The following is a 16458-nucleotide window of genomic DNA, read 5'->3' on the forward strand; positions in this document are numbered from 1 at the left end:
ATTGTCACCAACTCCAAAGTTTGGATGACTTTTTATAACAACTCCAAAGTTTCGATACAATATCATCTGTTGAATCCCTCGATGCCTGCTTAATCTGCACAGGAATCTCAGCTTAAAATGATAAATCTTCATGACGTGCATTTGATGTGGGGAAGGATAGAATGAATGCCAAGTTCAATTTAGATATTGAGAGAGTCAATTCTAATGCTATCGAAAGTTTCACTTTCTAATCTCAACGAATACACTGTTCCAATGTCGACCAACCAAATCAGCTGCTGTGTTTCAACATAAAGCAAGATCCGTGACTGTCTATTGTCGAGGTTCCAATACAGTAATTGAGACTTCATTTATTGACGTTGAACTGCCTTCTCTCTCGTTCTTGATTTCTGGAGACCTTTTTCCTGTGGATTCATTTGAATCAGTGGTTCCACTAGTCTCAATGAGAAACCCAGGAGCAGAAGGAGATAGAGTAGTCATCGAGGAACTGCTTAGCATGAGAACAACCGATGCTATGGTCGGTCTCTTCGAGGGGTTTTCTTGAACACAGAGTAACGCCGTGCGTATGCATCGTAAAGCTTCTTCCCTTTGAAACCTGCCACATAAGTTTTGATCCACTATCTGCAACGCCTTCCCTTTGTTCCAGTACTTCCATGCCTGTTTAACGCGTACAGTCGCCAATATGCATTAGAATCATCAATCAGTCATCGATCACAGATTGCCACGATCTCAGTGTCGAGTGAACAGAGGAAATGCTTACATAGCTCTGCAGGTTTGCGCGATGACCTGATCCATGAAACTCGCTGATTCTTCGACCAGTTATAATCTCAAGCACCAACACTCCGTAGCTGTACACATCTGATTTGTCCGAGACGTGCCGATGCAAAGCATACTCTGGAGCAATGTATCCGCTGCACAATGCTACAGATGAACAGGGGACAACAACGGAGGAGCTTTTCAACAAAACGAATTCAAAGTTTTGACTCACTTTGTTCCAACTATTCGGCTAGCACTTTCTTTTGATCCGTCATGGTCGACCAACTGCTTTGAAAGACCAAAGTCAGATATCTTGGGGTTCATGTGCTGATCTAGCAAGATATTACCGGGTTTTAGATCTCGATGAATAATCCGTAGGCGGGAATCCTCATGAAGGTAAAGAAGTCCTCTTGTAATCCCTTCGATGATCTTGTAGCGCCTTTCCCAGTTTAGTTGACCACATTTTGTGGGATCTGCTTCACCGTGGTTGAATGAGTTCATAGGCAATTAGTTCATCAGCAATCTTTCAGTAAAAGGAAATGGCATGGACACTAATAGGAGCTCTTAGATAATACATCCGTTAGCATCTCATTAAAAGCTTTGTTTTCAGAAAATTAAGAAGATGGAGGAGGATCGTACCAAACAAAATTTTGTCTAGGCTTCTGTTTGGGAGGAACTCATAGACGAGTAGCTTCTCTTCTTCTGAGCAAAACCCGATGAGCCTCACAAGATTTCTATGCTGAAGCTTAGCAACAAAAGCAACCTCGTTTCTTAGCTCTGCAAATCCTTGCTGTGAGCTTCTTGCGAGTCTTTTCACAGCTACTTCCTGGCCATCAGATAGTACGCCCTGTTCCATATTTTGGGTAAGATGAAGCTCTGGTGTAATTAAATGTAGACAGAAGTGTGCAGTGTGCAGCGTTTACTGCAAAAAAGGATAAACCACTGGCTTTAGCCGTATATTTGACCTTATAAACTGGTCCAAATCCCCCTTCTCCAAGCTTGTTTGCGTCCGAGAAGTTATTGGTTGCAACCTTCAGTGTCTCCAAATCAAATAACAGAGAGTTTGCCTTTCGACTTTTCGCTCCTCCAAAATCTGATCGTTATAGAAATTTTTTTGTAAAAAAAAAGAAAGAATTGGTTTTGGTAAATTTTTAACATTTAAATGAATAAGAAACAAAAAACATAGATGGAATCAAATAAATTTACATACTCGACTTTCTGGCAAATATTTTCGTCCTCCACAAAAAAATCAAAAGCGCTGCGACAAGCATCAGAGCACCGAGGATGGGGGTGACGACAACCACTACTCTTTTAGAGTTCCGCCTTTTTCCTGAATTAAAACAATAAACAACATCTGATGAATATTTCCGTCTTCTTATAATTAAATTTTAATTATGTACAACTTGCAACAATTGGTCGGAAAATATGGATGAATCGTTTGTAATTTAATGCATGTACGTAATTTAATTATGTACTGTAACTTGCCTGCATCTCTCGCAGATGATGACGAAGAGTTGGAGTCCACCACAGCAGGCGGAGGCGGTGGATTGGCTGTAGCTCTGGGCGGAGATGCTGAAGAGAATGAAGATGACAGCGGAGGCAGTGGAGATGTGGGGACTGACATATTATAGTATGAATAGGTCTCGAACCTCAAGAAGCACTTGTACTTAAACACCCGCCCTCCCTGGTGTTTCCAGCAACAAATCGGCATTAAATCCAACGACTGCAGAAGACACTGAAAGCAGTCATCATCAGACTGATCCCTGGTGCACTGCACCAATCCGTACACTTTGATGAAGCTCGAAAAGTTGGCTTCTCCGATGGCGAACATGCTGTCCGTCTTGTAGGCAGCCCAGTTGATAAGGGCATCCATCAATTCCCCCACCAGATCCACGAATCGCGGCGGCCCCGGAACTTCTTTTACGTTGTATAAGATTTCGTAAAAGGATGATTTATCGCTATCGTTCGAGAAAGTTGTGTTGGAGTAAGCAAGGAAGCAGAGATCTCCCCAAGTGGCCGCATCTTTTGCGAAGGGGCAGCTACTGCGGAGGGTGTCGACGGCGGTGGCGAGGCAAGCTTGGCATATGCCTTGAGACACGTCGAGTTGGCAACGCGCCAGGCCGAAGACTTGGTCTGGGGAACGCCCTGCAGACGTGTTCGCGGAGCCGGTGGAGACGGTGGCCGAGGTGAGGGATGGGAGGAGGAGGTTGAGGTTGGAATGGTAGGTGCTGTTGGTGGTAAAGTTGGAGTCTGTGGGACACCTTTCTAATGATGCAGTGTGGCGTGCGTTATAGAGGGAGAGGAGGAAGAGGAGCTGTGCAAGCATCGGGAAGTAATTCCAGGCATGCATCGTGCAACTGGTTGTCCTCCGTTGATTTTGGGATGCCGTGGAGGGAGCATAGAGAGACGTAGCTTACTATATATAACACATTTGGAACAAAGTTTAATTTGGATGGTGGCCGTAGTTTGTTTCATTGTTGTACCGTGTAATACACACTAGAAAACGTTGCACACAAATGATATACTCAGTGGGATGGAATTGGTCCATGACAAGTTACGTTCAGAGAAATTTATTTCATAACAATGGTGGTCATATAAAGTTAGGTGACCGAAGAATACGTGACAATGGCCCGTTGTACCTTTGAACGGGCCCTTCGTTGGTGTTGGGGTTCAAATGTAGAGGGATCAACAAGATGGGAATTACAGTGATTTAAGTGATGCGAATCTTGTTGACTTTGTTTCCACGCGTAGGACGCAATGACGCGGATCAACAACGCTGCAATTTCTTATCGAACGACGACTCCCCAGCAAGAGATGATTTCGGCAAAACACCCATTTAATGCACGCGGCAAAATACTTCTTCCTTGGGTGTCTTTTTGTCACAGAAGATAGGAGAAAAGGACACCAATTTGACCTGATCCAAAATTGGATTTGACGTTAATAAAATAGCTTCCGTAGTGTTTATATAAGTTTACAAGAAAGAAAATGAATGTTTTAGAAAATTAAATTTCTATTTCATTCAGTCAAATTATCTTCTTTCATGGAACTCTAAAAATATCAATAAAATATTTACAAAATAGTTTTCTAAAATATCAATAAAATTTATTTTTCTAAAAAAAAATCTAGGACAATCACAAACTTCTTTTTTATGCGGGAGTTCAAGCTGTACCAAGTTAGTCCAACGTATAAATTTGAAGAAAATAAATTACTAGTATCTTGGAATAGATGGGTGGCAAACGGTGTGCTTTTTTGTTATATTGAATTAATAGAGACTCGACATATAGAGTCCAATCAATTTAGTATCGATGATGCATCAACCAAGTGCATCACTTCGGTATGACATTCAAAGAAAATATTCTTCTTTCATATAATCGATAGTTACAATATTAGCACTATACGAAGAATCCTCCCCGAGTATGTTTTGACTTGAGCATTCTGAATTTATATAATTAAAATAGATATATCAAACTGCTCATAAATATTATTTTCTCGCAACGAACAAGCAAGCAAAGACTTGACTAACAAACACGTTTTGACGAATAAATCATCGGCATAGTCTTTGGTAGAAACTAAGAAACCAAAATATGAAATACAGATATCTTCTACTCTACTATCAAATTGAAGTTAGATGCGAGATATAGATATTTTCCTGTCCTCGAATAAAATTTACCTCCAATCAGTCTAAATTGTTTTTCTTTTTTAATACGACAACACTCAAATATGAACTAAACGGTGTGTTGTTTGTTTATTTTTTGTGCCACAATTGTTTCTGAAGGTATAAAGATGATATCTTAATTTAAGAAGCTGGTTTTGTGATGCAAGTGCTCATTCGGGTTCATGTTCTGCCAAGCAGGGACGACTGCGGGCATGCAAGATCATTTGGCTTCATATCATCGTTATCAGGGCAGCTCGTTCTGAGAGTTTGTGCGTGTCAAGCCACTCGAAAGCAAGCGGACAGGCAATCGCACAGGCCACCTCCGATGGGATGACCCAATGTCGGCTGCTGTTTCAACCACCGCGACACATTCTAGGGTACATCACATTCCCAACAGAAGAGGCTTTTGGGCTTTCTCGGCTTAATGGCAAACCAAAAAGGTTTGAGCCATATGTTGGGTTCTTTGGCAGATCATCTGACATTATTCCATCGAGTGCCGTCGTCAATTTTGCCCGACCAAAGTTCTATCGATAATAATTAGCCAAATCTGGAAATGTTCTTATGGAGGGCAACGAGGAAAGAGTTATCACAGCTTTAGGAGAGAGAGCCAAAGAATCCTCTAAATTCTTGGCCTGTTTTGTCGGTCCCTTCTCTCTTCCATAAGCATTCAGGAAAGAAAGTGTTGCACATTTTGGTATTGCATCCTTCTGATGAGCTTAAAGCCTTGAATCTAAGACGAGTCCAAAGTTCCAAGTTTTCTTTTGTGATCGTTCTCTGAGCTCTAACTTTCAGCGGCTTTTGAGTATTTTCTTGATGAATGTTGGGCTTATGAGAATTGATAGATAGCTTTTACAAAGTATCTTTCTCCACCTTAGATGAAAAAGGAAGGAATCGAGAGTCCAGCTCCAATGGTGGAAATAGAAGCAGCCATGAAGCAATATTGAAGTGAAAGTGAAAAAAGGACGCAGAAAAGGGAGGAGGTGGACGAGAAGATGCCAACGGTTTGGTTTGCCTTACGAGATTTTTTTTTGTATAGAAACAAATATTATTAGTAGACGTAACATGCAATGAAATTAAATAAAATTATAATAAAAAAATACTAATATTTATATAGAAAATCCCTCCAACTCAAGATAAACTGAGATAATTTACTATAAAAATAATAAATATATAAATCTAAAAGTTTTTTTTGCTTAAAACTGAAACAACAACCTCAAGAGAATCACTTTGTATAATAACTAAATTTTCTCCAGTAATCACAAGAATCTGATTTAACCTGAGATGAGAATGTTGCCTGGATGATTGAGAACAGTCTCTCTGTGTTGTCCTTGTCTTCTTCCCTTTCCTTCTCTTATTTTTTTGCTCTTTTCTCCTATTTTTTTAATAAAGATGCGGTTGTAATTTTTTGCCTCATAATAATTTTTCTCCATATTTTCGCAGCCACCACACTCCCCTTATTAGATCTAGGGTTAGGTTAAAAGAGGGGTGGATTATGAGCTGTTAAAGCCCACTATGGGCTGAACTTGTGGGCTGTCAGCCCAACAACCTTTCCCTTTAGCCCATAAGGGAGGCTATCCCATGACTCCTCAAAGTGAAGCCATGCGGAGTAGCTGTCGGCTTTTCAAGTATATTTTGAATCTAGTGATATCTGACATCTACATACTTTGACTTGGAATGAAAAGTTAGGTTCTTACACAAATGAATGACACTCTGGCTATTACAATTCACTACATAGTTTTCCTTATTTCAGCCTTAATTCTTGTAAGAATTCTTTCATCTATAATATTTCTTTGCAAACTTCTGTAGTAGCAATATATTCTGCCTTTATGGTGGAGAGAGTAATACACCTTTGCAATCTGGATTTTCATGATATAGCTCCCCCTATAAAAGTAAATACAAAACATAACGTGGACTTTCTTGTTTCAATGTCTCTTGCTATATCTGTATTTGTGTAACCTGTCAACACATGTGGTTTACCTTCAAAGCTTAAACAAATCTTATAGCTCCCTTTGAGATATCTAAAGATCCACTTCACTGTTGCCCAATACTCTTTGCCTAGATTTATAAGAAATATGCTAGTAACACCCACTGTATATGTGATGTCCGACCTTGTATATATTATTGCATATATTAAACTTCCGACTACTGAAGCATAAGGAACCTTTTGCATTTTTTCTTTTTTAAGTACAACTTAAAGTGACATACAAGAGAAGAACCAACTAACTTTGTATTGCTCATACTAAACCTTTCCAATACCTCCTTGATGTATTTCTCCTGTGATAGCAAATCTTCTTGGTTTTTCTATCATGGGAAATCTACATGCCCAGTATTTGCTTTACTGGCCCCATGTCCTTCATTACAAAAGACTCACTTAGTTCATTCTTCAACCTGTCAATTGTAGACATATTCTTCCCAAGGATAAAATTCTCATCAAACCATTTGATGTATACACAATGTTTTGAAGTCATTCTTTTGTATTCATTTTCTATCATAAATGAATCAAACTTTCTATATCACTATCTTGGAGCTTGCTTCAGCCCATACAAGCTCTTCCTCAACTTGCAGATAAAGTTTTCTTTACCTTTGACTTTGAAGCCTTCTAGTTGCTCCATATAAATTTTCTCCTCCAAATCACCATGAAGGAAAGTTGTTTTCATATCTAACTATTCAACCTCCAAGTCCTGACAAGCAGTAATACTAAGAGCAACATGAATAGAAGATATTTTAATAATTGGAAAAAAAATATTTTCAAAGTTAATACCTTTCTTTTGACCAAAGACTTTCACAACCAATCTAGCTTTGTACTTTGGTTGAGAAAAATATTCTTGAGTTTTCAACCAGAAAATATATTTGTTCTTCAAAACCTTCATTCCCTTTAGTAGTTACACCAAATAATAAGCGTGGTTCTTCGAGGCCTTCTAGACCTACCCATTTCTTATCTTAATTCCTTTTTCATGCAACAAATCATATAAGAGGCGAACAACTAATTTGGAGAATTCGATACAATATCATTTGTGGGATCGCTAGGGCCTGCTTTATTTGCACTGCTTGATACATTGTCACTAGGTGGTACTATTGCTTGACAGCCTCGGAGATCGGGTTTTTTGAGTTTTCTAACTCACAAGCAGTTCCACCGCCTGACCCAACTTTTAGGTCTGAATGAGCCTCATAATGAGCCAAAATTAGTCCTAATTATGGCCAAATTGGCCCATAATTGAGTTAGCATGATTATACTGAAAGCTAACTCAATTAGCCCCCTAAACTACTTCGATCTTAGATAAATGTTTACAAAGCATTAATCCTTTGTCCGGCATGTCATTGGTTCATCTGATACCTCGTCTGATTCTTCGACACATCATCCTCTCTTGCAGTTTATTACCCAATTGGTCAATTGACCTTCACAGCTATAATTTCCTTAGCACAATTTTCTCTCTTCTTGGCTCGAAGCCTTCTACCGATATGTCGACCGATCCTCAAGCTCAATGTCCAATCTTCTGACATGTTACACTCTGGTCCAACATGATTCTTTCTACTTTAATCAATTTGCCTCTCCTTGATTAAAGTTAGTCCTGCATCTCTTAAAATGCAGATTAGATCACAAACTTATCAATTGATTTCATCATCAAAATCCAAGAGTCAATAATCTCCCACTTTTTTTATGATGAGAACAAATTGATATCGGAGTTTAAACTAAACTCCCCCTATTAATATGTCATATTGAAATAAGATATCATTTAAATAAATGATGACCTTTTAGTCTAAGTTGAAACTATTTTAATCACATCATATGCAATACATTATATACATCATCATAATAAAATCATGAGTATTGTATGCAACATTCCAAAACATAATGTATATTTTCAAAATCATCATTACATGATCATCATACATAATTTTAAATTATCATTTTAGGCATAATATGCATGATTATCATAATACATTCTCCTCTTTTATCATCAACAAAAAGGAGAAGTGCATCTAGCAAGTTTTTGAGATATGCAAGTTTTATAACATACAAACTAGCAACAATTTTGAGTTGTGCAAGTTTATAAATTTATCTTTTTTTTTGTTTTGAGATAGCAAGCTAGCAATATAGCAATGCATCATTTTAGAATATGCAATCTAGCAAGTTTTTGCCTTTCTTTGAAATGTGCAAGCTAACAAGTTTTAACTTTTTCTTGAATTGTGCAAGCCAACAGATTTTATCTTCCCTTTTGTCATTGTCAAAAAGAATGAAAGAATATAATTTTATCATTATTTTTTCCTTTATATCATTTTTCACATATTGACAAAGACAAATTTAAAACATATGTGATGAGGTATAAAATTTATGAATGCAAGGAAGTATCATAAATAAATCATGTCATGAAAGATATAATATCAAACATCATTTGAATACCAAAAGACATGATTCATTTTGACAAATCTCTTCTTTTGTAAATAGCAAAAGGAAACATAGGAAATGATCTTGATTTAAAAAGAACACTTAAGTCGTAAAAATCAAGAAATCAAGATCATGATCCAAAAAATATATAAGAGTTTATGCATTTGAGAGATTTAAGTTTATCATTCAAGCTAGCACTTTTTTTGTTCTCTTTTATAATGTGCAAGCTAACAATTTTCTTCTTCTTTTACAATAATGATTCAATCATATCATAAGTTATACAAATCATAAATATTTCAAATCATGATGGTACCAAAATAATAAATTATATCATATCATGCATTATCATAATTTCTTATTTGTATGCATCAACATAATATCATGAGTATTTCATGCATAATTTCATATCATATGAAGAATATCAAAAAAAAATAATTGGGTGATGAGATATATACTTCGTGAATACACGAGAGTCATGAACCAAATTTTAAATTTTGAATATCGAAAAATCAAGAGAAAAATTATGATTCTTTTTTAATGAGTCGAATAGCGAAAAGAAGAATCATAGTAAATGATCTTGATTCATTAAAAACAAAATCTCATGTTATAATTCCAAAAAAATCAAGATCATGTTATAGATAAGACTTATTCAAATTCAAATCATCAAATTATCAAAATTATTTTCAAGAGATAAAAAAAAAACCATATATAGATCCATTAATCTCTTCTTTTTTTCATCAATGATTCATTTATATCATGAGATATACAAATCATAATTACAAAAAAGTCATATAAAAACTATGACATAAAAGATATTAATGTGAAAGATCAATTCGTGAATGATTCATCTTGATAAATCTCCTTTTTAGTAAATAACAAATAGAATCACAAGAGATCAAATAAAATATCTTGATTCAATTAAATCTTAAATTATTAATGTCAAGAATTAAGATTCGTTTGGATAAATTTTTTCTTAGACAAGTAAATCATACATGAATCAAGAAAATATTTCATATAAAATATATCTCAAGTCACAAACATCGATAAATCATTCAATTAGATATATCATCTCATTATTAAAATGGATCATATGAAAAGGAATCCAAAATTATCATCAAAATCATTTTTCAAAAAATTCAATAAAAACAACGTGGATAGATTCCTATAAGATTAAAGATTTCTCAAGTTCTTTTAGTTTCAAATTTTGTGATTGATTTCATGTTCAAGTCTTTCATACAAAGGCTATGCATCATCATTTATAATCGAAAAGCAATATGAAAATCATAGAAATCATCAAGCTCAATAAACCATAAATTACCCAAAAATCATCATTACTTCAAATCATCATGCATAATTATAAAATCATGATACCAAAACCTTTTAACATTTTCATTACATCATTATATCATTATGCATCATTAAATCACCAACATGATTTTATTAAACATGAAATTTTAGTCAAAATCATTTTGTTACAGTAATACATTTTTTTAAAGTAAATCTAACTTTTCATCCTTAGTACTAGGAGTTAACATGTAATTGTTATGCTCAAAATTTTAATTATTATTATTTCAAAATCACTAGAAAGAGAAGCAAATAATTTTTTTTTTAACTAACTAAATTAAAAATAATTCATGAAAAGCATCAAGTAATTTCAAAATAAGGTAAAAGCAAAGTTCACAACTTCATCTTCGGATGCACTCATTTCATTCTCCACTATCGCCTTGAGTGCTTTATTCTTTGGTCATGGACATTTGCTTTTGAAGTGTCACGGTCAATTTCATTCATAGCAAGTTGTTTTATCCTCTTTAAGTTTATTTTTATTCTTTAATTCTTATTTTATGAATATTTTAAATTTTATTGTTAGAAGTTTAAAATCATCATCATCATCACTTGAGTTATCACTTAAGTGATATTCTATTGTTTGAAGTGCCAAATTTTTTTTGTTCTTTGGAAGATTATTCTCATGTTCGGTTTGTTCCATACAACTCATTTTATAGGTCATTAAAGATCTGATAAGTTCTTCAAGTAGAAAATAGTTCAAATCCTTAGCCTCTTGAATGACCATTACTTTAGGGTCCTAACTCTTTGGAAGGGATCTCAATATTTTGTTAACAAGTTCAAAGTTAGAAAAACTTTTTCCAAGACTTTGTAAACTATTGATGACATCCGGGTATATATGTCAATAATAGTTTCACTTCGTTTCATTCAAAATAATTCAAAATCATGCATTAAAAGATTAATCTTTGAATCTTTTACTCTACTAGTGCCTTTATGTATAGTTTCAAGAGTGTGCTAGATATCAAAAGCGATTTCACAAATAGATACTTGATTGAACTCATTTTTATCTAAAGAGCAAAACAAGGCATTTATCGCTTTGATATTTAAAGAGAAAGTCTTCTTCTCCAAATCATTCCAATTGTTAATTATAAGATAATACTTTTGAAATCCGTTCTCAACGATATTCCATAAATTTAAATATAAAAAAAGTAAGAAAACTCTGATTCGAGTTTTCCAATATATGTAATATGTCCCATTGAACATAGGAGGACGAATGATAAAGTGACCCTCTTGAAAGCCGAAAAGAGTTATTTTTCTTGAGTGTTAAACCAAACAAAAAATAACATGACTCTGATACCGATTGTTAGGATCAAGAGCGACACTAAGAGGGGGGTGAATTAGTGAAGTAAAAAAATTACATCGATTTAAAAATCTTTGTATGATAAAATTCGATTTCGACGAAAATAATTTTAGTTTTCTTAAATAAGTAGAGAAGAGGGATTATATAGTTTTTAATAAAGTAAAGCTAAATGCAATAAAGAGATTAAGTAGTAAGGAATGAATACATCGGAATTTATAGTGGTTCGATCATTGTGACCTACATCCACTTTCGATTCCTCCTCCATTGAGGTCACCGGTGTCCACTAATGGTCTTCCTTCAATAGGCGAAGACTAATAACCTATTTACAATATTTTTTCCTTTTCACGGGTTTAGAAGATAACCCTTACAAGTCATTATTTTATAAGTATTCCCTCACACACCTCTCTTAGGACTAACTCTAAGTATTAGGAGGAGGGAACTCAAAGTTTTGACAGAATTAACTCACTTTTTTCCTCAAGAATTCTTACCCCTTTCTTGCTGCCCACGTGGGGTATTTATAGGCCCCAAATAGTTTCAAAAATGGAGCCAAAAATTTGGTACCATCACATATAAAGTGTGGTACCACCGCTTGCACTGGGCAGTACCACCGCCTGTAGCCTGACACTGGGTGGTACCATCGCCCAGTCTGACAGTACCATCGCCTAACACACTGTTACTAGGTGGTACCACTGCATGACATCCTCAGAGATTAGGTTTTTCGAGTTTTCCAACTCATAGGCGGTTCCATCACCTAGCGGCGCCATTGCTTGACCCAACTTTTGGGTCACTGAATGAGCTTACCAATGAGCCCAAATCAGTCCTAATTAAGGCTCAATTAACTCTTAATTAAGTTAGCATGATTATACCAAAAGATAACTCAATTAGTCCCCTAAACTACTTCGATCTTAAATAAATGATTACAAAGCATGAATCCTTTGTCCGGCATATCATTTGTTCTTCCGGCACCTCATCTGATTCTTTGACGTATTGTCGTCTCTTGCGGCCTATTGCTCAATCGGTCAGTTGACCTTCATAACTCTGATTTTCTTGACATAATTGATCCGATACCCGAACCCATGGCCCGAAGCCTTCTGTCGATACATCGATCGATCCTCCGACTCAATATCCAATCTTATCATATGTTCCATTCCGGCCCAACATGATTCTTTCTGCTTTAATCAATTTGCCTCTCCTTGATCGAAGTTAGTCTTGTGTCACTCAAAATTCAGATTAAATAATAAACTAATCAACTGATTTCATCGAATCCAAGATTATTATCTCCAACTCCTAAGTTTCGATGAATTTTTACAACACCAAAGTTTAGATACAATATCATCCGTTTAATCCCTCGACGCCTGCTTCATCCGCACAGGAATCTCAGCTTAAAATGATACATCTTCATGACGTGCATTTTATGTGGGGAAGGATAGATTGAATGCAAACTTCAATTTAGATACTGAGAGCTAATGCTATCGAAAGTTTCACTTACTAATCTCAAGGAATACAATGTTCCATTGTCGACCAGCCAAACCAGCTATTGTCTATTGTCGAGGTTCCAGATCTTTCACAGATCTTTCAACATGAAGCAAGATCTGTGACTGTCTATTGTCGAGGTTCCAGTACAGTAATTGAGACTCCATTTATTGACGTTGAACTGCCTTCTCTGTCGTTCTTGATTTCTGGAGACCTATTTCCTGTGGATTCATTTGAATCAGTGGTTCCACTTCTCTCAATGAGAAACCCAGGAGCAGAAGGAGATGGAGTAGTCATCGAGGAACTGCTCAGCATGAGAACAACCGATGCCATGGTGGGTCTCTTCGAGGGGTTTTCTTGAACGCACAGTAACGCCGTGCGTATGCATCGCAAAGCCTCTTCCCTTTGAAACCTGCCACAGAAGTTTTGATCCACTATCTGCAACGCCTTCCCTTTGTTCCAGTACTTCCATGCCTGTTTAACGCGTACAGTCGCCAATATGCATTAGAATCATCAATCAGTCATCGATCACAGATTGCCACGATATCAGTGTCGAGTGAAGAGAGGAAATGCTTACATAGCTCTGCAGGTTTGCGCGATGACCTGATCCACGAAACTCGCTGATTCTTCGACCAGTTATAATCTCAAGCACCAACACTCCGTAGCTGTACACATCTGATTTGTCCGAGAAGTGCCGATGCAAAGCATACTCTGGAGCAATGTATCCGCTGCACAATGCCACAGATGAACAGTGGGGACAACAACGGAGGTGCTTTTCAACTAAACGAATTCAAAGTTTTGACTCACTTTGTTCCAACTATTCGGCTAGCACTCTCTTTTGATCTGTCTTGGTCGACCAACAGCTTTGAAAGACCAAAGTCAGATATCTTGGGGTTCATGTGCTGATCTAGCAAGATATTACCGGGTTTTAGATCTCGATGAATAATCCTTAGGCGGGAATCCTCGTGAAGGTAAAGAAGTCCTCTTGCAATCCCTTCGATGATCTTGTATCGCCTTTCCCAGTTTAGTTGACCACATTTTGTGGGATCTGCTTCACCGTGGTTGAATGAGTTCATTGACAATTAGTTCATTAGCAATCTTTCAGTAAAAGGAAATGGCATGGACACTAATAGGAGCTCTTCGATAATACATCCGTTAGCATCTGATTAAAAGCTTTGTTTTCAGAAAATTAAGAAGTTGGAGGAGGATCGTACCAAACAAAATTTTGTCTAGGCTTCTGTTTGGGAGGAACTCATAGACGAGTAGCTTCTCTTCTTCCGAGCAAAAACCGATGAGCCTCACAAGATTTCTATGCTGAAGCTTAGCAATAAATGCAACCTCGTTTCTTAGCTCTGCAAATCCTTGCTGTGAGCTTCTTGCGAGTCTTTTCACAGCTATTTCCTGGCCACCAGATAGTACGCCCTGTTCCATATTTTGGGTAAGATGAAGCACTGTTGTAATTAAATGTAGACATAAAGTATGCAGTGTTTACTGCAAAAAAGGATAAACCACTGGCTTTAACCATATATTTGACCTTATAAACTGGTCCAAATCCCCCTTCTCCAAGCTTGTTTGCGTCCGAGAAGTTATTGGTTGCAACCTTCAGTGTTTCAAAATCAAATAACAGAGAGTTTGCCTTTTGACTTTTCGCTCCTCCAACATCTGATCGTTATATAAATTTTTTTGTTAAAAAAAAAAAGAATTGGGTTTGGCAAATTTTTAACATCTAAATGAATAAGAAACAAAAAACATAGATGGAGTCAAATAAATTTACATACTCGACTTTCTGGCAAATATTTTCGTCCTCCACAAAAAAATCAAAAGCGCAGCGACAAGCATCACAGCACCGAGGATGGGGATGACGACAGCCACTACTATTTTAGAGTTCTGCTTTTTTCCTGAATTAAAACAATAAACAATATCTGATGAATATTTCCGTCTTCTTATAATTAAATTTTAATTGTGCACAACTTGCAACGATTGGTAGGAAAATATGGATGAATCGTTTGTAATACATAATTTAATTATGTACTGTAACTTGCCTGCATCTCTCGCTGATGATGACGAAGAGTTGGAGTCCACCACAGCAGGCGGAGGCGGTGGATTGGCTGTAGCGCCAGGCGGAGGTGCCGAAGAGAGTGCAGATGACAGCGGAGGCAGTGGAGATGTCGGGACTGACATATTATAGTATGAATAGGTCTCGTACCTCAAGAAGCACCTGTACTTCAACACCACTCCTCCCTGGTTTTTCCAGCAACAACTCTGCATTGAAGCCAACGACTGCCGAAGACACTGAAAGCAGTCATCATCAGACTGATCCCTGGTGCACTGCACCAATCCATACAGATTGGTGAAGCTCGTAAATTTGGCTTCTCCGATGGCGAACATGCTGTCCGTCTTGTAGGCAGCCCAGTTGATGAGGGCATTCATCAATTCCCCCACCAGATCCACGAATCTCGACGTCTCCGAAACTTCTCCTACGTTGTATAAGATTTGGGAAAAGGATGATTTGTTGCTCTCGGCCGAGAAATTTGTGTTGGAGTAAGCAAGGAAGCAGTGATCTCCCCAGGTAGCCGCATCTTTTGCGTAGGGGCAGCGACTATGGAGGGTGTCGACGGCGGTGGCGAGGCAAGCTTGGCATTTATCTTGAGAAACGTCGAGTTGGCAAAGCGCCAGGCCGAAGACTTGGTCTGGGGAACTCCCTGCAGATCTGTTCGCGTATCCGGAGGGGACGGTGGCCGAGGTGAGGGACGGGAGGAGGAGGTTGAGGTTGGAATGGTAGGTGCTGTTGGTGGTAAAGTTGGAGTCTGTTGGACATGTTTCCCATGATACAATGTGGCGTGCGTTATAGAGGGAGAGGAGGAAGAGTAGCTGCGCAAGTATCCGGAAGTAATTCCAGGAATGCATCGTGCAACTGGTTGTCCTCCGTTGTTTTTCGGATACCGTGGAGGGAGCATAGAGAGACGTAACTTACTATATATAATATATTCGGAGCAAAGTTTAATTTGCATGGTCGCCGCAGTTTGTTTCATTGTCGTACCGTGCAATACACACTAGAAAAAGTTGCACACAAATGATAAACTCAGTGGGGTGGAATTGGTCCTTGACAAGTTACGTTCAGAGAAATTTATTTCATAACAATGATGGTCATATAAAGTTAGTTGACCGAAGAATACGTGACAATGGCTCGTTGTTCCTTTGAACGGCCCCTTCGTTCAAATGTGAAGGGATCCGAGTCAAAAGGACAAGAAGGGGATTCCTGTGATTGAAGTGATGCGAGTCTTGTTGACTTTGTTTCCACGCGTAGGACGCAATGACGCGGATCAACAACACTACAATTTCTTATCGAACGAAGACTCCCCAGCAAGAGATGATTTCGGCAAAACACCCATTTAATGCAAGCGGCAAAATACTTCTTTCTTCCTGACGTTTCTTTTGGGTAAGCATCAAAAGGCATGTTTTACCTGACCAAGAAACGTGTATGTTCATTGATAAAGAGGGGGGAAAAACATAATTAAATTTAAGAAAGAAGAGATTAATCTAACAATC

The 16458-nt window shown here is 37.3% G+C and overlaps 1 protein-coding gene across 1 annotated transcript; it reads right to left on the reverse strand.

Moving 5' to 3' along the window:
* Positions 1-162: 162 nt before the first annotated feature.
* LOC103997804 (uncharacterized) lies at positions 163-15840 on the reverse strand. Its single transcript, XM_065084885.1, has 14 exons — positions 14952-15840; positions 14688-14807; positions 14444-14571; positions 14124-14331; positions 13717-13957; positions 13487-13637; positions 13044-13383; positions 2239-3165; positions 1964-2083; positions 1719-1846; positions 1393-1600; positions 986-1226; positions 758-908; positions 163-654 (listed from the first exon to the last, which is right to left on the reverse strand). Exons 1-14 carry the CDS (start codon positions 15814-15816, stop codon positions 310-312), a joined length of 4173 nt encoding a protein of 1390 aa, XP_064940957.1. The 5' UTR covers positions 15817-15840; the 3' UTR covers positions 163-309.
* Positions 15841-16458: the final 618 nt, after the last annotated feature.

This window comes from Musa acuminata, chromosome BXJ1-9, assembly GCF_036884655.1.
Source record: "Musa acuminata AAA Group cultivar baxijiao chromosome BXJ1-9, Cavendish_Baxijiao_AAA, whole genome shotgun sequence".
Classification (NCBI taxonomy): domain Eukaryota; kingdom Viridiplantae; phylum Streptophyta; class Magnoliopsida; order Zingiberales; family Musaceae; genus Musa; species Musa acuminata.

What these genes read in the sequence shown, in the direction of transcription:
- LOC103997804 (XM_065084885.1), bottom strand. Translation starts at nt 15,816, where the DNA reads ATGCATTCCTGGAATTACTTCCGGATACTTGCGCAGCTACTCTTCCTC. An exon ending in TACTGTACTGGAACCTCGAC is followed by an intron (nt 3,166 to 13,043) that starts AATAGACAGTCA and finishes ATATATAGTAAG; the next exon opens with CTACGTCTCTCTATGCTCCC. An exon ending in AGCCGAATAGTTGGAACAAA is followed by an intron (nt 909 to 985) that starts GTGAGTCAAAAC and finishes AGCATTGTGCAG; the next exon opens with CGGATACATTGCTCCAGAGT.